The 24,197-nt window shown below is 41.6% G+C and overlaps 2 protein-coding genes across 7 annotated transcripts; both read right to left on the reverse strand.

Moving 5' to 3' along the window:
- Positions 1 to 32: 32 nt before the first annotated feature.
- tmcc1b (transmembrane and coiled-coil domain family 1b) lies at positions 33 to 18,902 on the reverse strand. Of its 6 annotated transcripts, none has more exons than XM_084347894.1 (12): positions 18,844 to 18,902; positions 14,945 to 15,118; positions 14,784 to 14,863; positions 11,535 to 11,578; positions 9,998 to 10,765; positions 5,799 to 6,218; positions 4,633 to 5,117; positions 4,398 to 4,533; positions 2,263 to 4,315; positions 695 to 1,121; positions 485 to 608; positions 33 to 357 (listed from the first exon to the last, which is right to left on the reverse strand). In XM_084347894.1, the coding sequence occupies exons 5-9, from the start codon at positions 10,598 to 10,600 to the stop codon at positions 4,001 to 4,003; spliced, it is 1,959 nt and encodes a 652-aa protein (XP_084204020.1). In that variant the 5' UTR covers positions 10,601 to 10,765; positions 11,535 to 11,578; positions 14,784 to 14,863; positions 14,945 to 15,118; positions 18,844 to 18,902; the 3' UTR covers positions 33 to 357; positions 485 to 608; positions 695 to 1,121; positions 2,263 to 4,000. The 6 variants fall into 6 exon arrangements, with proteins under 6 accessions (XP_084204020.1, XP_084204018.1, XP_084204021.1 ...); XM_084347892.1 differs by lacking the exon at positions 18,844 to 18,902 and adding an exon at positions 17,220 to 17,453; XM_084347895.1 differs by lacking the exon at positions 18,844 to 18,902 and adding an exon at positions 17,220 to 17,453 and having other exon boundaries at positions 33 to 376.
- A 1,039-nt stretch (positions 18,903 to 19,941) lies between these two features.
- On the reverse strand, positions 19,942 to 23,658 carry LOC311254303 (uncharacterized protein). The gene is made up of 6 exons (XM_084348006.1): positions 23,374 to 23,658; positions 22,031 to 22,150; positions 21,837 to 21,955; positions 21,446 to 21,596; positions 21,250 to 21,371; positions 19,942 to 21,166 (listed from the first exon to the last, which is right to left on the reverse strand). The coding sequence occupies exons 1-6, from the start codon at positions 23,576 to 23,578 to the stop codon at positions 20,183 to 20,185; spliced, it is 1,701 nt and encodes a 566-aa protein (XP_084204132.1). The 5' UTR covers positions 23,579 to 23,658; the 3' UTR covers positions 19,942 to 20,182.
- Between the last annotated feature and the right edge of the window lie 539 nt (positions 23,659 to 24,197).

Genomic DNA, 24,197 nt, shown 5'->3' on the forward strand with positions numbered 1-24,197 from the left:
TGAAATGTGGGACCCTAAACAATGTTATGATGCCCAGTCTCAACAATTTATTGGTCATCTCACTTTTCAGAGCATTTTGCTGCATACAAAGTAAAGCAGATTGTCTAAAATGGCATCCCAGTGCCTCCAGAGGAAGAGAACACAAAGCAGTGTAGAAAGTGTGCAGCTGCATGTTCTTATCAAGGGGACAACACAAGTGGACATGCATACTAGAAGCACTGCCATAACAGCCAGCAGAAAGTTGATTCGTTTTCCAAAGAGGGTCCATGCTGTGACATTGTCCAAAACTTCAAGCTCTACCACCTGCTGTTGCTGCTCCAGCTTGAAGAGACGCGTGTGACATGTCTTCAGCACCTCCTACAGGTCACAGACGAGACTGTCAGTGCAGATTCTCTAATGACTAAACTCTTTCCCATGGCAGATATTTGATATTGATATTCTTGCTATGACATGTCAAAATGTCTGTGGTACCAGTGAAGCTTACATAAATATCTGTTGCTCTTTTGTGTGACTGGTAAGCAATCTTGTCCTCCATGCTGGCCAGTTCTTCTTTCACGTTCAAAATCTCATTCTCGTACAGTTCTCTCAAGTCACTGTGCTGTTCACACCTGCAAAATAGTGACAATAGTGATAGTGTCACATACAAGACATGTTACTTCCTACCACATAGAGTACTATAGTTAGTATATCTTACCTGTATTGTCCCTCTTGTAAGTCCTCGAGTACAGCTGTGGAGTCTCGGTAAGAGTCTTTTACATTTTCAAAGTATTCCTCAAGTTGACTTTGGTCTTCTCTGAGCTTTTGGATCTCATGGACTAGTGCATCAAAAGCATGTGCCTGGGTGTAGTCCGGGGTATTGTCTCTGAAGCTAGGAGGTCCCGCTCCTGCAGAGCTATTACCAGCAGCAGAACAGTCATTATCACAGCCATACCTTGGGCTGGACTGTGGCTGCACTCTCCCAAGTGTCCACATTCCCCCAGGGACAACAGCCTCATCCCCCTGGGTCTCATCCAAGTTGTTCACGGCTGCAGTGTTATCAGTGCTGCCAAACTTGTTGCAGATGAGGAAATAGATTTTGCTCAGCTTCGACCCCATAGCTCAAGCTGCCGAAAAAGTGTCGCCTGTAATGTGCACGATTGGGTTAACACGCTGCTCAGGCCACTGAACCACTTTGCTGTTGTAACATGAAAATCAACACAAAGACATGTGGGCATGCTCAAGTGGAGTTAAACACAGAAATGCAGGAATTAAAAAAATGACATTCAATTCTACCAGGTGAGATTTTCATCACAAGCTTCTCTGAATTGGTTTGATGTGATATGAGACATCTTCATCAAGTGATCCAATAATATATCTCAGGACTTAATATTTTAACATGTGGTTTTTACCAGGGAAGCACAGACCTTGGCCCCAAAGTCTCAGGACCTAGTGCACGTCTTTAGGTTTGAGGGATGCTGTTACTTTGATATAAACTGTTTTATTGGAGCCATTTCTACCAGAAAGCCCTTTTAAAACTGTTGAAAATGGGTTTAGAGAGCCATGTTTTGACGTTTTCAAAATTGCCGGATGTATATTTGTGTTTTCATTATTTTGAGCATCACTCTGGGATGGAGGCAGAGACTTTAAACATCTCAACTGCAATTATATGCAAAAACTTTATGGCCACTTTCTACTAGAAGGAGGTGTAAGAATATTATTTTTGTCATTTGGGTGAAGTGACTTAAACTTAGTTATGATGTAGTATAAATACTTAACATACCTGACTTCAAATGAGGTTGTCTATTTCAGTGACTGACATCCAACCTGCCAGACGTCAACCACAGGCTACATCTATCAAGTTAGCCACTTGGATTCAATCAGTTCTTTCACTTCAGGCCAGATGCTAGCTAATTATTAACATCAATGGTTAATTGTAAACAATAACGCCACCGTTCTCTACGTGCTCGACAGTTTGTAAACAAAATTGTGCGCAAAATAAATCACAAGGTAAACAGTGACACAAATGCTAATGTGTCTCAGTTAGCCGTTTGCTAGCCAACATCCCACTGACCGCTAAGGTTTTCATGTTGCTTAGCAACCGTAGAGCGAACAGGCGACATTAGCACTGTCAGGAAGTGCTCAAGTTTGGATGCCACTGATATTGGCGTCACATTTGTACTTTTTAAAATGGTAAAAGTTGACAAAACGCTAGTTAAAATGTACTGTAGGCCTATAGTCAATCCACACAGGTGATTTTACTCATTGTGTGTGATTAGACCTCACCTCAGGGCTGTCTGTTGGTCACTCTACTCTCCTTCACTCTCCTCTTTGTAGCAGCTGTTAGCTAATAGTTGTTTGTTTACCCACAACACACTGGGCCTGATGAAAAGGCTCAAATGCACTCATAGGATATACCTTGTTCACAGCACACATTTTGACTTGTTAGCAGAAAAAGCACAGGTGGAATAACATGGATGGTTAAATTCCGTTAAATAATAAGCAGCCACTGTTAATGTCATTAAATAAACCTCTGCCTTTCCTGCTATGCTATGTGAAAATGTCAGCTGTGAAACAGGTCTGTTAATGCCTGTTGGTGGCCCCCTGATGTATCAAGATGTTGGAGGAATTAATGGTGAACATCCCATTTTAGGTACTGGGTTGATTTTTCGCCTTTGCAACAAGTAGGACACAAAAATGACTCATCTGAAGGATACTATACACTGTCATAAACTTCCTCAATTTGTCTGTTTTAACTCTTTATTGTTAAAGTTTTCTAGATTTTTGGGGAATTAAGGTCCGTCTCCTCCAAGTTGAGGCTTCACACTGGTGACTGCGTTCATAAAACCTGCAAGAACACAACCACTACCCAATTTAATACAGTCCATCCTACATATATGGCCAACAATGACCCATACAGGAGGCTTGATGACATTGAAAACAAACACAAGATTCACCTTTTAAAACAGCAAATTTATTTGTCTTTAAAAAATAAAAAAATCAACTAAAAAGTATTACTATTTCATTGTCACTAATAGAAACAGTACGGAAGCACTGAGTCTTTGAGCATTTTAACCGCTCTTCAAGTATGTTAATTAAGTTCTCATAGATTATCCTTCTGCAGTGGAAAGTCCACCAGGACAGTAGGATCCAGTTGGCCCAGAGGGCAGGGTCGCAACTCCAAATAAAAGTTCTTGATAGTAATATCCTGGTTGTGGCAGAACCAGTGTTACCGACTTCACACATCCAAAAGAAACAAGTCGAGAATCGACTACTGTTTGATCCAGTGACGAGTCTGTTTCCAGAGCAATGTAGCTGATGTGCAAGCACCCCATTCTCCAGAGTGTAGTGAGCAGGAAGAGGAAGAGTTGGTCACACAAGCTGAAATTTCAAAAGACTAAGTAAAAGGAGAAATAAAGAGCAGACTGAAAAACCAGAATGGCAAGACCAGAAGAGAGAGAACTCACAAAAAGAGAATGTGGACAACTAAATCAGCAGAACGGCTCATAACAGTTAAAATAAAATAAAAAGCCATCAATCAGTTGTATTAAAAATAGCAGTGACTTCAAAACAATACCACTTGAATCAGCTCAAAAGTAATAAAACTCTGAATTACAATTTCTTCTGTGGGGAAACAATGAAAAGTTTTCCACATGTAAACAAATTCACTCAGAAGAGAGAAATCAAGTGTGCAGTTCTCTCTGCCCCTCCTTCAACTATGCCCAGTTCACCCTTTTACTGTATGTGCTTGTGCCCCAATTGCACCAATGATAGCAAATCAATACCAAACATCAAGCCTTTTCGCCACCTTATTCTCTGTTTTACTCTTTTCAAAACGCATTTCAGAAAGTGATAAAGTGACAAACCTCTGATGCAATCCTCCTGAGTGTTTTGAGAAGCTGCTCAAGAGGAAGAAAAGCTAGGACTATTGAGTTTCAACTCCCTGTACGAGTCAATGTCCTCCTTTTACACATCAGCCCCAAACCCTGTCCCTTCATTATTAAAATATGCCTCCTCAAGCCGGTCATCTGGGGTGCAGGAGAAAGTGATGCAGATACTCTGAAATAGCATCCCAGTGCCTCCAGAGGAAGGCGAGGAGGATTACGAGGAGCAACGTAGAAAGCGTGCGGCTGCGTGTTTTCATCAAGGGGACGACACAATTGGCCACTGTGGACACAAACACCAAAAGCACTGCCATAACAGCTAGCAGCACGTTGATTAGTTTTCCAAGTAGAGTCCGTGCTGTGGCGTTCTCCAAACCCTCGAGCTGCACCACCTGCTGTTGCTGCTGCTGCAGCTCCATCTTGGAGATACGCGTCTGACATGCCTCCAGCGCCTCCTACAGGTCAGAGACAAAACTGTTGGTGAAATAGATCTAATGACGAGGCAGAAACATTTTGTTAATATTTGGCGAAGCTTACCTGAATGTCTCTCGCTCTTTCATAAGACTGGTAAGCAATCTTCTCCTCCATGCTGGCTAGTTCCTGTTTCAAGTTCAGAATTTCATTCTGGTGGAGTTCTGTCAAGTCATTGAGCTGCTCTTCTAAACGTTCACACCTGCAAAATAGTGACAACAACGGTACATCACAAATAGGACTTTTTCTTCCCAACTATACAGACCTACTATACTGCATTGCAAAGGGCATGATATGATACCTGTATCTTTCCTCTTGCAGGGCCTCCATGATCATCGTGTAGTCCCGCTGATAGTGGGCTTTCAAGTTTTCAAAGGACTCCTCAAGTCGACCTTGGTTGTCCCGCAGCTCTTGGATCTCATGGAGTATAGCGTCAAAGCCAGAGGCCTGGGCATAATCAAGTGTATTGCCCTTGGAGCTAGGCGGTCCTCCGGGGGCTTCAGTCGTGCTGTTGGCTCCAGCGGAGCCAGAAGTACTAGAACATTCTTCATCACTGTTAGCATTTGGGCTGGACTGCAACTGTCCTGTCCCGAGGGCCCTCGTTCCCCCAGGACCAACACCTTCATCTCCCTGGGTTTCATCCAAGGAATCTTTCAGGGCTGCAATGTTATCATCACTGCCAAACTTGTGGCGGCGGAGGAGAAAGGCGATTTCTCTCGGCTTGGACACGACAGCTCCAGCTGCAGAGTGAGTGGCTTGAGAGAAACTGGAGAGACCACCTGTCACCTGTAATGAAGGAGATCAAGTTAAAATGCATCCCCATTTCTGACAGTTAAACAAATCTCATTCGACTGATTTAAAGGCCTAAGATAGAAAACACATACTGCATTGGAAAAATAACATGCAAGTTGCCAGAAGAATATACTGTATTACTATACAGATTAATCTACTGTGGGAGCCATCTGTCATTTATGTGTAAGCATTTCTACCTCTCAGCACTCGGTGTGGTGTGATTTGTGTGGAAACTGCAGGGTGTTGTCAGGAACTGGATGAAATGAAACTTGCTGATCTAAAATAGTGTTCTGTTCAGCTGATAGATGTTAATGATATCACTAAGTTATGTGGCTGGTACATTGAAACTCTATGCAGCTGATTTTAATTAACTTCAACTTATGGCAATTGCCAATACGCCACTGTGAGACAACAACCACTTGTGTTTAACATTACTACACTAAAACTACAGGCCTATGGCTTTTAGCATGCTAACCACAACAAGCACAGATTCTCAATCGTATATAAATGGCATATAAAAAGATTAGTGTCACTTCACTGAACTAGAAAAAATAAATCCCAATCACCTGGTTCAAACATAGACGCATTTCCTGTTCACAATCAAACAATCACAGCACACCTCTATGCCATCATAGCTTAAATAAACACATTTACAGTATTCAGATAAACACGCACCTTGGCTCCAACATCTTTCAGCCCCTGGTGCATGTCTCGGAAAACATCTTTGGGCTGGCGAGGGATGCCGTTGTGCTCCACCTCTCGAAGCTTTCGGTGGTAATGCTCCAGCTTCCTCTGCAGTTGCTGGATGGTCTGCGCTGACTTTTGGTTCTTCTTCTCAAACACCTGTTTGATGCGTGCACTCTGCTGTTTGTCTGCATTATTAGCGAGTTTCAGGTATTCGGCCACGTTGTCGTCACGTGCTGTTTGTTCGATTTTGATTTGTTCAGTGAGCTTGAGGATCTTCTGTTGTAGTTGGGCAATGGCCTGCTTCGTTCGCTGGGGGTCCGGAGTACTGTCAACTACATCATATCCATCTGCACCGTAGGGGAGGGCGTTGGGCGACACAGCAGGTCCCGATCCATCATAACGATCCAGCTGTTGAAAAAAAGGAATGGTAAAAAACGGTGTTTATCATGTTTTCTTCCTGAAGTGCTGAGTTTTGTTTTTTTTTTAATGGGAACCTTTATAGAATCTAACGTGAACACTATTTAAAATCAGTTTATACTGTTAATACTGTGCTGTATTATCTCGAATCATCTCGCACTTGATGAAGATATATCCTTCACTATTCATTCAGAACAGCAGATGGCGCCTTTAAAAAAAAAAAAGCTCCCTTTTGAATGTCACTTCACAGCTTCATTTCAAGGATTGAAGGTGGAAAGATGCAGTGACTGTTGTGGGAAACACAGTCTCAAAAATGGGCCAAGTTAACTGAGGATTGAGAGAGAGTTTTTAACAATGATTTTAATTTTACCCTCAGGATGTACTTTAGCTAAAAAGCCCAGTAGTGCAAATGACTTGAAGCCATAAACAGTCATCATTGCTTTGAGGCTCAAAATGAGTCAACAAGAGGCGCGGTAAATATTAAATCTGTGTAATTAACAGACTAAACTGGGCCCATTATAAAAGCTACCAGCTCCTTTGAAACCTGCAAACTGTTGAGCTTTATGTACTCTATTGAACTGAAAGTTAAGTATGTCTGAGCCAGCTTCAGTATGAACAACAAAGCGTTGTTTGATAACTCACAGTACAGGAAGATTTAGTTTAAGATGTTTAGATTTTGTCCACCACCAACTAAAGAAATGTAAGAAGTCAGGATACTCAATACTTGGAACAATATGGTAGTGTTAAAAGAACAATCACGTGATCATTTTGGCAAACCTCAAAAGTGGGGACTGAAGAGGTTTGTAGTACTTACCATATCTATTTAATACTCATTTTCCCTCACAGCTCCAGTGATAATACTGAAACCAGTATTTTTACCCATCACAAGGCCCGATGGAACAGCCAGGTCAAAACAGATAACACAGCAGAGGACTCTGCAACATTGGCAGGCGATAACTAAGAGCTGCTAATGAATAACTTCACAGTCCTGTTACAAAGCTGTCTGGTTATATGCCAGCATAACCAATAAATTACCTATTTGATAGATGCGTTATTACGTAAGGTGATCGACAAGTTTGTTCACATATGTCTTTGTTTGATTGCACATAGAAAAGGCTATAAGACACCACCTGCATTTAGATTGGTTACCTATAAACCCCATTTACACTATGCAATTAAATTAAATCTCCCGGGAAATTGAAGGCTGACTAGTGATCCAGTCAGACTGGCAGCCTGGCCCCATTTCCATCTGCTTTTACGTCTCCATTATAGACTAAATAAATGAATAAAGAAATGTTTTTTCTTGTGTTGTTAGTAGTTGCTGCGATCCATTTGTTTTTGCGACAGCGGAGCCAAAAATAATGCCACTTGGAAACACTGAAGGGGAAAAAGTCGTCTGTTTCCGCGTTAAACTGTAGGCATTTCCACGGGTGATTTATAAACATCAGCTGAACATTGCCAATCACAAATAACAGGTCACAAGATGATTAACAGGAGCAGGGGGATGAAATGTTTCCATCTTGCTTATGACATCTGTTTATAAGCTTAATTTCAGCCTCCACTGAGGTGCCAAGAGCTGCAAAACAGTGTGACATGGCCCCTCGTCTTACGATGTCTGCTTTCTCCTGAATTGTCATTCCAGAGAGTCTTCTGTCATACTGCTGACATCGAGCCCCACTTCTTCAATGGCCCTATAGTGTGTTAACATTTTTTATCCCCTGCTCTAATTACTAATTTCTTTTTGTTAATGAAGCTATTTTTTTGATAAAAAACCTGTTTCAAGTGTATTTTTTATTTTCGGCTTTTAATCTGTCATGTCGTCAGCACGTGTACCCCCTCCTCCTTTAACAGTTTCACACTAGAGTTGTTTTTTTCCTCATTGTTTCAACAACAAAATCATCCCACAAGTTTGAGTTTGTTTGGCCCTGCAAGCCTTCTCTGACCTGAAGTACTCTCAGTGACAGCACAGGCTAAATTTAGAAGGGCTTAAAGCACATAGTGACCAACCACTCAAAGGCAATCTCTGACCTTCCACCGCTGACAGCTCATCTCCCCATTCACCGGTTCATCCAGGCACATCTAAGCCATTAACAGCCTTTTAACACGTTTGCACAATTCACTTAGTTTTGGCTTTCTCTCACATTTCTCTGGCATTTATGCATGACTCCATTTATCTTTTATTTTTACAGCCGGGTTGCAAACAAATATGCAGCATTTGTTTCCTCTTGAGTGCATAGTGTCTCTTTGTATTGCAATTTGAATCTGAATGTTTTATGTCCTGAAGCCAGCATTTCTATGAATAATAAATTTGCTCAAGGACAGATTCTATGAAAAAAGATATGTGAATTGTGTCAACAGGTTTTCAACCCAGCGAATGCATTTGAATTGAGGAGACTGTCAGTGTTCCAGGGACATAATGCTGACGGGACGTTATGAATAATTAATACAAATTTACTGAGTGCAGTAAGGAAAATCAAAAATTCATAGATTTAGTCATAGCTACCGTTTTTGTTTTTCTTAATAATATTTGGAACAAGTTATGCAGTTACAGCTCCTTCCATCAATGCTTTGGAGGATACAAAAAAAACAAAAACATGTTGCCATGGAGTTAGTGAGTTAACTGTTGGCAATACCTTGAGCCTAGTTATTGAACTACATTTATATACCGTTTGGCAAATTTGCATCTTGGAAATTGATACTGCGTTAGCTTTTTAGCAGTTCCTGAACCCTCAGTGTGCAGACTACAGATACTGGATTACTTTTGATACTGAAGAGAACCTGATGAATCCGTGGCAAGTTTAAAAATCCTAGGAAAAAAAGATGCCTCTTGTAATTTCCAAAGGGAAACTGTGAAATAGGGGGTATAAAGCCTTTTGTGGCTCCAGAGGAGGCTGCATGTAATCTGATAAACTGCCTCCAGTGATGTCACTCTGTGGTTGAGTTTCATTGTGGGTAATGTAGACACCGGGTTTTGAAAAGGAAGAAAAATGTATGGAATAAAAAAAGATAATATCTCTGGTACTTTATTATCTATAAAAGGCTTTATACTACTTTTCCCACATATGCTGTACTCTCAAAACCTTTAAACACACTTTAATGTTAAAAATTGGTGCAGTTACCCTTTAAGTAAATGTTATCTGTGACAGACAGACAGATAATACGCTGTAAAGTGCAAGTCACACAGATTCCAGCAGTGTGTATCATGTCTGTCTGTTATGACTCGTCGGAGGAATGTGAGGGGAAAAGCAAGTGATTTTGTTTTTATCCTCCACCAGTGCTGCCCAAAGTGGGGCCTGCAGGCCATAACTGGCCCACCATAAAGTTGGATTTGGCCTGACAGATGTTTCTAGTGAAAAATAAATAAATAATTAATCCGAAAAATATTATATAAATAGCTGTTTATGCAGTTTTGTTTGTTGTGAGGTAAAAATGCTCTTTGAATATGTAATTTTTTTTTTTCTCTTAATCTAAGCATGGCAAGCAGAGTGACACTTAACTGGGATCCTCATACCATTTTGCATTTAACAATACACTAGATTAGGCATTCGCTTTTGGCCTTTGGCCCACCATTAAATTTCAGTTTTGGCCCACTAAGGTAAAAAGCTTGTGCACTTGCTCTAGGTCAATGCCAATGTAACTTATATCAAAAACCTCTCTGTGCATCACTTTCATCCAGACTGGAATGTCTTCCTTCTCCATAGAGAATGTACTGATGCATGACCAATGTTTAATTTTTCACCTGGACTACTTGAAAGAACTGAGACGCTCACCTTATCAGGCTCCTCAGTTGAGTGGTAACCAGATGTTAGCAGCATGTCAGCCAGGGCTGGGCTGCTGGGTGTATCTGTGGTCGAGGAGGAGCGTGGGCGTCCAGCCTGCAGCAGGGCCTCATGGGTGCTGCGTCTGTGGATCTGTGGGCTACCTTTCTGGGGAGGATCCCCGGGGCCCCCCACCTTGCTGCGGCGGCTCTGCAGGCTGGTGCCTCTCTTCATCATCGGTGGAGCAGCTCGAATCTGCTGCAGAACGCGGCTCAGAGCTGCGGGAGGGACGGAAGCGGCAAGGTTGTCAGAATCCAAAGGGAGGGCCGAGGAGGCAGGAGCATCCCCTACTTCTGACCCTACTTCAGTGGGTTCGGAGGGAGGGGCGCCTGCGCAGGTAGAGACGGAGTCATGTGGGGAAACGGAGGAGCGTCGGCGCTGTGGCTGGAAGAAGTGCTTCAGGCCATGGCCCAACGCTCCCATGTTCTCCAGGGCATTATGGGTGATTTTGGACAAGCCGTGCTCTGACTCCGACGCCCTCCTGCCGACCTCCGTCTCCGCTCGGCCTCCCGCGTCCGGCTCCTCTGGACTCAGCTCACTACTACCCTGATCCATCAGAGACCTCCAGTTTCTACTAGGGGGTGCAGGGGACTAGCTACGCCCCGTCAACACCCCCCCCCTCTGAGCGACTGGTTGAAAGCCGGGGAGCAGAGGGGTTGGCGCTCAGTTGGGCCTTTTGAGTGCGCATGCATCTGTGGCTTGGCTCAATGTCATGCTTGTCTACCACAAAAGGAAAATAAAATGGATTATGACATGCAGCAGTGAGTGATGAACATAATAAGCAGAATATAAAACAACGACAAGCTACATTAACTGGGTTGACACAGACATGACCACTTTTTTGCAGTTTAATAGAAGAAGGTTTCTTGTTCATTTTGTCCAAAAATAATCTTTTTGCAAACAATTCATGATTGGAAAAAAAGCTTCTAAATGTTCTCTTTGCTGATGGAAAACAGCATGAGGCATATCTGATAGTGCCAACCCAGTAATGCAAAAACATAAAGTCTACAAAATAAACAGAACAGTTTCTGAAATGTCAAAGTCTGTTATACAGCACGACCTTTGGCTGTTTCTAAAATCACTCTCCATTGTTTATTTCTGGGCATTCAAGCCCAACTGTACAAAAGCTCTCATGATTACATTTCAGAAAGCATTCATTATGGAAATCAATAATCAACATAATTAAGAGTGCCCAGATGAAGCTAACAAAGAGACTACAGAGTGTGAAAAAAAAAACGCAAATGAAATACTAAATGGATAGAGATAGTGATCTAATTCTCAACTGATTAAGGAGTTCAACGATCCATGGCAGTCTCCTCTTTTGCATCTCATCTTATAACAAGGCTAAATCCTGCAATGTAAAAGGTCCAATCCAGCTCTGTGGCTCTCAGATGACAGGTTATATAAAAATTCTTTACCATCATGTAATGAGACAGTGAGAAAGAAACCAAGAGAGAGGAGGTGAGATAGAGTGTGACAAAGAGCTTACCATCAGCCCCGCTTCTCCTCTACTGACTCACAACGCAGGATTGGCTAAATGAAGCAGAAATAAAAAGAAAAAAAAACATATATAATATGCTCCATACGGCAGAGAGGAAAAGGGTTCCAGACTACGCATACTGCAGCACCATGCAGAAATAAACAGACTTGCACACAAACTTTTCACTCACTCAGTCATAACTGGTCATAATGGATGTGTAAAGGAATGCTGCACCAGATGAGCGTTAAAAGCTTCTAACATGCTGACGAGTAGAAATTATCCAACCCTAATGGACTAGCACACATGAAATGACAACATTAACATGACTGCAGCTCCAGACACTGTTCAATACAATAATACTACTTCTACACAGAACCAAACATCAAAACAAGGCATGAACACTGCTCAAAGGAGCTGTCACTGCGCGACTCATCTGTAGCACATACAGGGGGAGTGGGGGGACGTTAGCCTAGAAAGAGCCCTCCTGTCCTCCTTTTCTCCAACGAGCCAGCAAATGTGCACACCATCCTTGAACTATTTTTCCAATTTGTCCAAATGGACATGAGTTTAAAAAATGTTTTACAGCATCCGTTTATATTTGCCACAGTCTAGTTTATGGCCAAATCATTCCTAAAACCTAAACCCCAAACCTAAATGTCAGCCTTAGTTCTGTACTCAATTGTTCTGTGTGTTTATAATTGCAGATTTGCACAGTTATTATTGAAGGATTTAAAAAAACAACATTTTAACTGATGAAATTGATCACTTGAATCAACTTCAGTGTTCAAGCAGACCCAGATAAGGGCGTGCCTGTTCCCTGGCATTTGAAATGGGTATGCTTGAACACTGCCTCGGCATGGTTGAAGCACAAGGAATCAAGACCAAAGCACTGGCTGTCCCTGGTTGCAGTGCACAAGAACAGTAAAGTTGGGATGTTGCGAACCACTAAATCACCTGACATCTAAAAGGAAGTTTAAACTTCAGCCTCGACTTCCTATTGAGCACAATTTAGGTTAAAAATCGTCCAAAATAATATATCATATTAGAGCCATTTGAAAACAGTCATCACGATCTTCAACTAGAGAACATCTTGCAATTGGATCACACCAGCCATGACTAGGGTTGCAGGTTTCAAGGTATACCATGGTGTGAAAATGAATGGTAAATAGAAAGTAATAGTAATACAGGTAATAGTAATAGAAAGTTAAAAAATCTGTTTTAATTCCTTTGCAGGTCAATGTAACTAATAATGATAATATCATCTGTGTAATATTGCGTACCTTAACCGTGAAATTTTCTCAGATGGTTATCTCATACCGTTGCAACCCCAGCCACAACGCCTGTCAACATGCTCACATTCCAGCCCATGAGTACTCAGTAGATATTATTACATTATTAGATTAGTACCCAGTACTAATGAGTCCAACCACGGCCATCCTCAAACTCAGCCTTTATTTTGATCTCAACTACATACCTCTGAAGCACGTCCACAGACAGACAGACATATAAACACCTGGCAAAGCCCCCAAAACTGCTTCTGTGTTAGGTCCCACTACAAAAGGTGTTTCCGGGACCACATTTTGTCATGATGATACACACAGACTCACAAGGTGAACACATTGCAAGCTGCCGCTGTAATTTAAATGTGTACATTGATAAAATAATAGTTTTAACCAACTTGCATTTCTGGTGCCATCGAGTGAGAGAGACACGTTTAATCAACTAGCCATGCACATCCCTACAGCACAGCATAATTTGAAAGGTCTGATTTGTTTCCAGTGCATGCATTTGAATTTATGTATTCACATATTGCTAAATTAAACCTGAATTACACCCACTACGAAGCATTTATATGTAGTTCTTTAGTATATTGTCAACTGTAGCTCTCGCATTTGTCATAAAGAGAAAAAATGAATATTATTTCACAACAGTAAGTTTCCAGTCCTTTCCTCCTCCTGTGCGCACCTTGACAGGCTGTTTTACAAGGCATTCTGAGAAGCGTGTTTCTCCAAAGAGCCTAAAGTGATGGCTCTGACTATGTAGTACATGGATTATATTGCAGACAAACAGAAAAATGATTCCTCGAGTCAGCAGAGATATAAAGTATCACTTAACAAGCCAGCAGCACAATCTAGCACCAAAAACTCTATGAAATGCAGCATTAGTGATACACAGTGACTCATTACTGCTGGCCCTGCTGTTACATCTGCAGTGTTGGATAAGAAAGCTTTGTTGAAGGGTAGGTGGTAGTGAATGGTACAATAATGAAAAGCAAATCTTTGCCAATTCTTTCTGATCAACACGCTTAAACAAAGGCTGCTTCATGTTTAAACCGTGTTCACTTACTGCTGTCGCTCATTTCCCTCATTACTCAAAACAAAGTAAATCATCAATAGATTATATTCTTGAAGCTTCCCTCCCCACTTACTGGCCCTCTGATATACATGTCATATAATGTTATCTATCAATTATTATATAACCTTTATAACTAACTGATTAAACACTAAGCTTCTTCTATGGATGCCTCTGATCTTGTATGAAAAAACATTTTCTTCAGCCACATGAATCTGACTTAGCCACTCAGCAATTCAGTGTAACACGCGCTCCGTAAGCTCTAAAGTCAAGACAAGACACTGGAGCAGAAACTCCCACACAGACATGGAACTGTATCCTTCATCTACGATGAAAATACAATGGCACCCGACTCCTCTAGGCTGAGGGCAAAGTGTTCTCTTTGAAGTGGGTCAGCCAACACTCGCCTATCACTCTCAGTGCATGCAGTGCTGCAAGGTCACACCATCTACTGAGCGTTGTGCACGTCTAGCAGCGTTTAAGCATCTACTCGTGTCAAAGAAACATTTAAGTAGTCACTGCTACAGCATAGGCGTACATGCATTATTCCAGTAGTCCTACATCTGCATCACTTAGATTAACACTCATTAATTTCAGATGTAATGTGTGTTTTTTGTGTCAGATTGCCAAAAACACATTTGAAATGCATTATGATGGTTCTGATGCAGCGTTCTTTCTCTGTCCTGGTCACCAGTCTGTGGTCTCACTCAATGGCCTGCCCACAGCACTATCTGATTGGTTACAATCAACACTGAATAATTTGAATCTGAAAAGTAACTAGTAACTAAAGTTATTTAAATAAATGTAGTGTGGTAGAAGTATTAAGTAGCAGAAAATGAGAAAATGGAAATACACAAGATTTTATCATCTTACTGTAAATGTATATTGGTTCCAAATATTGGTTACCTTGATTACTAATAAGCGGTGTTGGTATTGGCCCTGAAAAAACCATGTCGGTCAATCCCTTGATAATAGTACTGAAAGATCTGTAAAAAACAAAACTGTTAGCTTCAATTACAACAGAGGTACACACAACTCAGCAGGAGTCCCAGTGCAAAAAAACATACCTTCAGGTGTGGTCATCAGCAGATGATTTGTGGATCTATTAACACAGGAAAAGGTATAATCCAAGCAAATTTCCAGCACTGCTTCCTCTGGATAATTGTTACAAATGGAAATCTGATGCGGTAGCTGTCGACCTTTAGTCAGCTGTTTCCATGGACATTTAGAAAAATCACATGCTGCAAAGAAAAACAGAAACAAAAGAGGCAGGACAGCATGAGAAACAGTTCGCTGTGAAAGACAACTTCAGACACACAGGAGACGTCTTTCTCACAAATATGTTGTGTATACAAATTATAAAGCCGTAATGCTGCACCAACAAAGTCTATGTCGCACTGTTGAGCAATGTTATTCACCTTGTACTCTTCTGTATGACATGGTAGTCTACTGAAAGGCTATATAAGCTACCTGAGATCATTACAACAGCATTTAAGGTTTAACCTCAGAATTAATTTAAGTATTTTCTGTGAAAATTTAGATAGATGAGGCTAGAGACTTGTATGAGGCAGCCATCACATCAATTTGCTGCTCTATATATCAGCTGCCCAAACTTAATTGCTTGGCCTGGCCCCCTCAACCTAAATACATTCAAAACATCAATCAATAGCTGAAACAAACAGGGAGAGGAAAGCAGATAAACAGGCCAATCATATATTTAGACAGTCAGGGCTTCTCATCAGATGTTATTTTTAGATTCCTTATGTCCCAATGGTTTTGTGTCCGCTCCATGATACTCAAGGAATTAAATAAGTAATATTCACATTGTAGACTAGAGCAATCACAGATTGTAATCAAATCATTCCATCGGATAAAGGACACGTTTCTGTAAAACATCTTGTTCTTTATCCAGTATCTCAACCAAACAGCACTTATATATGAGTGGAAGCGACGCATTTCCCATCATGCCCTAAAGTTTTGCAGTCAGTGAAGAGCAACTGTGGCGCCCAGCTCCAAAAACTGCAGCAGCCTCAACATCACGACATCAGTTCAAGATGAGAAATCTGACAGATCTGAGATCTACAGTAAACAGCCTGCAAAGCATACTGAAACCTAAAACCGAGATATAATATTGTTATCAGGAGCTGGTGCAGACCAAAACAGAGCTAAAAGTAGAGTGAATATTGGACTTATACTCATCAAGTGCACTGAAATGCCAATCGAAATAAATGATTATGTCCACCAAAGGTGTAATTAGGCAACTACTACCCAATATGTTAACCATAACAACTTTATAAAGCAATAATAAATTAGAATCTGTGCTGTTTGGGGAGCTATAGGGTTAATCTGAAAAAAACCAAGCGGGTATCTTTAGATATTTCCCTGATATGGACTATGGGTTCAGTCACAACTTAATATTCATTATGTTCATGCACCATAGTGTTAGATGTCGCTCCTACATTCACACGATGAAATAACCCACAGACTGTCCCTATAATGCAGCCCAGTGTAACCTGAAGAGATCACTCCAGCCAAACAAACCAGTGAAGGCATTTTTATTTTCCTCAAGCAGCTCATACAAGTCTGGAGGTTCATATCTAGGATGGTAAAATGAAAAACACGTGTTTTAATTTTGTACAGCACAGGCCTCCCAGGCCTTTTAGCTTAATTAATTGTGTAATGTTAATTAATAGTGCAAGATAGCCTCTAGAGAAAATCTGCAGGACATGAACCATTTACTGTCTTTTAGAGCCACAGCTGAGATACAACAATTCAACATGACAAATAAACAACAACAAGTGGTAAATACAACAATGTACAGGACACAAACAGAGCTCTCAGCAAGAATACAGTCATCCGTGCAATCCGATGAGATCATCACCACCGCTTCAGTAATAACACCTTGAGGCCTAACAATAAAGTTTCCTTTCTACTAGACTATAACGTGGAACAAAAACTTTCATCAAAACACCAACGTTAGAGCTCATTTCCAGCACAGAGCTTGCGTTACTTAATTAAATCACTCGATAGGTTACAGGTGCATTTGGTGTCATTACATGTAAGGTAACAGTAGTAACGCGTCTGACTGGAAATTTAAAAAGCAGACGCTGCGATAGAGTGAAACAATACACAAACACAATGGCGTATTTATGAGTAACGTTATTAAGTTACTGCAAATAGTCTGAGCCCAACGGTTTAACGTTAGCTAGAGATAAGAAGAGGATGGAATTAGCAGCTTGCTAGCCATCGCTCGCAGGCCCGGCCAATAAAATACACAGCAATAGGATATATTTACTGAAAACGTCAGGCTACATTAATGTTTTATCACAGGGTGGTGCTCACCGTTGTGGCAGATAAAGTCAGAACACATCCCTGTCCCCGTTTTGATGGCTCGTCTGCTCCTCTTGCTGCTAGCAGTGCAAGCTAACGTGGTGCACTGGAGGGCGCTCATTTTACTTCACAGTGCACACCGGTGCTGCTGTGCGGGGCGAGGTCACAGTGTTCATGTTGCTTTATGCTGGATGTTAAGCATTCATCACAGCTAGCCAGAGGTTAGCATGCCTAACATGTGCCTTTATCACCCCGGAGTAAATGTTTACAGTGTGAAGTAAGTTAGCAACCGCCCGCCTGGTTACCTGAGGACAAAATGTATGTTTAAATTTACACTGAAGCATCATGAGCTCCCTTGTACAGTGCCCTTGCTCCCATGGCTTTCCAGGGCAATACAACCACAACATTTAACCCTTTTCATCATCCGAGCAGTTAATGTTACTTTATAACATGTTTTGATACATAGCAGGCCATGTGTTACACATTATGCATGCTGCTAGGTTAGAGGACAGTGGGTAATCTTGATCTGATCACAGCTCTGCTCATGTGCTTCAAACTGTCAACCCTAACATTACTGATTTGAATGAAAATATCTGATAGTGGCCACCATGTAAAGTGATACACATGCGTGAGAAGCTTCCCAGTAGATTACTGTAGAGTAAATCTCACCAGTTTAAAACAGATTAAAGGAATATTTCTACACCAGGATCATGGAGGGTTATTGATCACCACATAGCCAGTTAAGTGGTACAATTAAAATCAATTAATCCCTCCATCTCAACCTGATTAATGTATAACCAACTTTCTGTCATACCTAAATGTCACGTTATTGATCGAGGTGTTGAATCACGAGTCATGACCACTGTGGCACCTGTTTGTATCTCCAAATATAGCATTAACCATTAAAATGAAACTCCATTTTACAAAACCCATCATGTAACGGCCCTCGCAGGTGTGAACAGCTCAAACGCACCGGGTGTTTTTAGACTGGAGGTATTGGGTAGCCATCTGTCACACACTCCCACTAGGCTTTCTTAATCACACCTTGGTGTCTTGTATTTCATGGTGGCGTATTTAGTCCTACAGTGTCTACAGTGTAGGTTTACATTTCAGTCCCCCATTTTTTTTGTGTGCATAACGACCAGTGGTCAGCTAACTGAGGATAAAGTCAGAAATGTTCAGTCAGCTGTAAGTAACGCTCGTTAAAACCGTTTAGCAGGTCGACCGCGGTGAGAATATCATCGCATCCGGCCTGGGTGTTGTCTCCAAAGTTCAACCTGCACAAATCGTCTCTACAGCCAAAGCTTTAATTCGCTATTCGTAATTACTCACATGTAAATACACTTGTCATCGCCCATGCAGACTATCCTGGGTGGCAAAACAGGCGCATACTGGCCGCCTGGCCACTCAGCCTGTCAGTTAGCCGCTTGGCTAGACTGTGTAGCTAAAAAACACCGCTCCGGCTGCAGCCGCGGTTAGCTACAGGCGCGCCGGGCAGCTCGCCAGGCGGCAGCGACAAAAGGATAAACAGCGTTAATCAACCGTAACCCCTGTGCGGAGCGGATAACAGCACATGGAAACACATATCCACCACAGACCAGTTCGTAAAATGTGTGTTTTGCTGGCTTCGACTTACATGGGCGCTGAGAGGATTGTGTTGATGACCATTCATTTCTCCCGATGGTGGAACACTCCCACGGTGACGTCAGATAGCGTGCTCGACGTCAGAGCAGCCGAGTACCACAGAGCTAACCGCCCATCTGACCCGTGCAGGTGATCCACTTACACAGCTTTATCACAGCTTTATCACCGTTTTATGCATTTATCACTGTGGACATGTGCTGTGAAAGTGACTTCAGGGCTGCAGCCTGTGGCGAGCAGGTTTAACGTTGAATAGAGCCACTATCATGTCTGTAAGTACATATGCGTAGACAGCCATAACAATTAATTATTAACTATAGATAGACTGGATATCTGTTATTCAATTGTGCTTGGTCAGAAGGGACATTTCCGATGATGTCCATAATATTATTATTCTTATCCACAATTGTCATCTCAGATATCCACATCATTCGTCTTGGGGCAAAGTGTATTGCATTGATTTTGATCAATGTCCATGTTTGCATTGCAAAAAAAAAAAAAAACCCCGAGATATCCATAATATCCAAAAATGCATCGTTACTAGTAACAATGTCATAATGAATATCCACAATTGGTATGACGACTAGTAAATATGCAGTTTCAGAAAGCTACAATCAGTCACTCAATAGATATTATAACTTCACTGATTTTAGGCCAACAAAATTATATACATCAGTATAGGCTATTTGCCCAACGTAATATTACCCCATGGTGTTGTAGAGAAGACTTGAATCAGGGAGGCAAAACTTTTAGTTGAATGGTGGATCGACGAAAAAAAAAAAATCATCAGCAACTATTTTGATAACAGATTAATCATTTAAGATATATTTAAAGCAAATAGTAGAAGCTTCCCACCTGTCAAAATGTGAGCATCAGCTAGTTTTCTTCCCTGATTGTAAAGTTTGAGACTGTTGGTTGGATAAAACTGTCAATTTAAAAATATTACTTTAGGTTCAGGGAAATTGTGATGAATTTTTACATTTTTAATTGACCTCACTGAATTAATCAAGAAAATAATTGCCAGCTTAAATGAATGATGGAACAGGCAGCCCTAGAAACAGGCTTTATCCTGAGAAATAACCACAAACATTAAGACAACAAACTCAAACAGTTATTGTGTAGCTAACCTTAGCCTTTTTTTTTCTTTTAATCAAGTAAATTTACATTTTGAATCCCTGCAAGAAACTCTGCTTGTCCTGCAACATTTATTATATTTCTATTGAGCAGAATCATTGGCGAGTTTGTTACAACTTTGCCGGCCAAATCTGACATTAACCAAGCCAAAACACATGAAGGAGAGTCTGTCATGTTCCTGGGAACAGTCAGCAGAACATTTACCAGTTCCTTGCAACTGATTTTGGCTTTTGATGAGAAGGGAAAGGATTAAATGGAGGCATGGCACGATAGACAGACTGACGTTCGTGCTGATCGGATGGAGCTGGTTTTGCAGGAGGATCAGGAAATGCCGGCATGGGAGCCGGCTGAGGAACATAATATGCCGGCATATAAGGGTGTGGGTAATAAAATGGCTGTTGAGCAGCAGGCTTCAGGGCGGTAGCTGCACTGATTGTTGAGGCGGTAGTTGGAGCAGCAGTTTGAGTGTTTTGTCTTTGAGAAGGATACTTCTGAGGAGGATACAGCACAGGGATCTGGTAGGTCTGAGGATACACCTGATATGGTTTGTGCTGCTGGATTACAGGTTTGGGACCCTGAAGAGGTCGAGTTTGACCTTCGGGAGGCTGTGGGAGTTCGGGGAATGGATGGAAAGGATACTGAGGAGGAATTGGAAACTGTGTCTGCAGGGGAACAACAGGCTTCCCGTCATGCTTAGTGGTGGGGGTAGGTGTGGTTACCAAAGCAGGAGGAGGGGTTGTTGGATGGAAAATTCCAGGTACCACGGGGAATTGTGGGAAAAAAGGAAATGTATACTGCGGAGACTGAGGCATCTGAGGTAATTGAGCCGGAGGAGCTGCAGGAGGTTTCATAGGTGGTACCGCTGTGGGAAACAGAGGATACTGGGGGAACTGTGGATACTGTGGCATGAATGGATAGGCAGGGTGCTGAGCTGCAGGTGATTCTTGTTTTCCAGTGTCTGTTGAAGCACCTGAGAGCAGCTGTGGATGTTGTGGCAAAGGTGCCACTGTACCGGGAGGGTACTGAGGAAACACTGGGAACTGGGGGTACTGGGGATACTGCAGGACAGGACGGTCAGTGGGAGGCGCAGCTGTCGTTGTGGTAGGCTTAATGTCCGGTGATGTAGGACATGTGACCAAGAGCTCAACTTCCGCCAGCAGAAGAGATAGTAAATACTTCTCCTTCTGCAGGGAAAAACACTGAGTAAATGAAAAAGTATGTCTACACTTCAGCTTCCATTTTTAACCACAAGAGGGCCCCACCATACCTCAGTCTCTATGCACAGGCCTCTGTTGTAGGGAGCAGAGAGCATCAGTCCTCCAGGGAGCACTTCAACAGCAAGTCCACAACTGCTACAGACTGATGGAAGGGGCTCCCACGTGCCAGACACTGCAACAGTTTTGAATATCAGATGAGAAGATAATGAAAGCAGTTTCCTAAAGCCAATATGTGACGTCGCTTACCTTTAACTTTGAGTTCATGTGCTGTAATACCACCAATCTTCACCACCATCCCAGATGGGAAGCAGGACACAGAGGGTGGTGGTAACACAGCAGGGCAGGACATTGTCATCGGTGCCCCCCATAAACGCAGTGGCAGTACATAATCGCCACCCTGCAGTGTGGAAATGGAGGAATGAGAGAAAGGCAGTCATATCCAAGAAGTTTAGATCAGTTGAAGGCAGCACAGAAAATGGCCAAAGACAAAGTTAGAGAGATGCTTCATGAACATCCAACTTTTGGGAAACTTCCATGCACCGTGCGGTTTGATTTCACAAGTGCAGCTTTTGCAAACCGATTTTAAAGACAATCACAAGACATCGTGAATATTGGTGAGTACTGACATTAAGCGCACCTGCTGTGTAACATGGCAGCCCTGGTAAGGTGCAGCAAACTGCACATCTCTGCGGGATCTCCTCACGGAGAAGCCACATTTAGAGGGCATTAGAGACAAAGGAGTAAGAGGTCCCTCACCTGTTTGACATTGCAGAGAAACGTTTAAAGAGTGAATTTGCCAAAAATAAAATAAACGCCACATATAGAACTTACCACTATCCACAAGTAAGTGAGGAGCTCTGACCCCTTTGACCTTCAGAGTCATCAAGTTGTCACTACATTGCACTGATGGATCAATGCGCTTCAGTTTTGCATTCATCAAATTGTGCTGCACTGAAAAAAAACAAGCACAAATTCAGCTTGTTGATTGAGAACATCAAATTCCTCAAACAGCCACTGCCATGAGAAAACTGTAACACTCTGCATCATGCTTCAGAGCAACCTCCACGTATTGTTTCTACCCTGCCAGCAACACAAGGACACGTTATGCAGCGTATGAGCATGTCAGGGACATAACATACATTTCTGTCCAACACAGAGGGCCACACATCGAGTCTCAAGGTACTATGTGGGATTGAATGTGTATAACACCATCCCCATGCACGTTCATGTGTACTGAACACATTCCTCTGCAGCTCTTCTAGTCATGACAAATCATACAGCATCTTTAAATTCAACATCACTTACTGTTGTTTTTATTTTTTTACGTGACGGAAACTGCGTACTTTTATTTTTTATTGTCTGGACAGATGTTTTACAGCTTTTGTTGTTGTTGTGGTTGTTGTTGTTTCTGTTTTGTTTGTTTGTTTTTCAGTTATTGTGTATTATGTGTTGTTAAACTTGTTTATATTATGTGAACAATTAATAAAACTGTTTAAAAATAAATGAGACTGAAATGGTTCGCAGGTTTTTATAATGAAAAAAAACTACATTTGCTTAAAAGCATGATGGCATTAACAGAGTAAACGCAGCTTTTACTGCAAGAAACACGAACATAATGGGTCCTGGCAATTCTCCAGCTTTTGGGAGACAGATATTGGGAAGGGTGATGCGTTTGTTCGCCCACTTTCCTTGATTAATCTGGATTATCAAGAAACAAGGATGAGAATTATATGCCCATTCTTAATCCCAGTTTGATACAGGTAAAGAGGGAAGGGTTGTGGTTGGAGGTATAGTTTATCTGGCAGTTTTCATGTCACTGTCTTGATGAGAAATTGTTATTTTAACTCACAGCTCATTTTTCCTCCCATTGTGTTCTCATTCAAACAAGATGATACTAAATGTATAGTATCCAACATATAAAAACATACATCCAAGACATATTCCAACAATCAACAGGAGCAAGCAATCATTAAAACATATCCTGCAAGTGTCATGAATTATGCAAATCTGGTGTCGGATCAATATGTCGATTCTTGTTTGATTCAACTACATATGGAGTAGTTACAGTATGTTGAGCACTTGGAGATCACACTTGACTCCAAGTCATGGAGGTAAACTATGTGGATCACGTTGATTATCTTATTATAAAACATGTGAGAGGGTGTGTAACTCACCATGAGTGGATGTTTGGTTAGACCTGAAGGTGAGTGAGCCCCGTCGTGTTGGAGCCACAGGTTCACGCTCTACACTCCTCAGGTGAACACTACCTGCTGGTGGGGGCCTCTGACCAACAGCCTCTGAATCCACAGCTGCTCCATAACAAAGCTGTGCGGACGTTACAGTCGCCAGCACTACGATATATAACATTATCCAAGTCATTGTGCTCCGATTATTGCAGTACGTTAGGCGTGTTTTTCTCTTAAACTTTTGTTGAGCTGATCGCGAGGACAGCCACTGTGTCGATGAGTCATACATATAGTGTTGCGAGCTTCTTAATTGATGGACCAATCACAGGCCAGCTCGATAAAAACACCTGTTTGGGGGACAAACAGGTGATGACGCCTCCTCTCAAATGAAAAGACCAGCTGACGGGAAGTAAACCTGAGCAAATTCAGTGTTACTAAAAGTAGAGGTGCATGTTAGACTTGAGAAAATAAGACAGGAATGAGACAAACAAATTGTTGTTTAAATTTTATTTGAACACATTTCACTTTATTGATACACGAGCAGTGTTGGTATAAAAGACAAATGAACCATCATTAGAACAATATAAATGTATTTATGCTTGCTAACACATGAAAGCATACTAATAAAATGGATCTAGCTGCAGGTCCAGGGGTTAAAATGCAGAATTTCTGCGCATGTTCTTCATCAAGGTTACTGATGATTCATATGAAATCCCTTTATTTAAAAATCCACACAATGAAAACATACAGTCATATTAATATTTTTTGAAGCTTCACGTTTTATCAAAAGTAAGCCAATGCTCCCATGACTT

This window comes from Pagrus pagrus, assembly GCF_965226575.1.
Source record: "Pagrus pagrus genome assembly, chromosome: 3".
In the NCBI taxonomy this organism is placed as follows: domain Eukaryota; kingdom Metazoa; phylum Chordata; class Actinopteri; order Spariformes; family Sparidae; genus Pagrus; species Pagrus pagrus.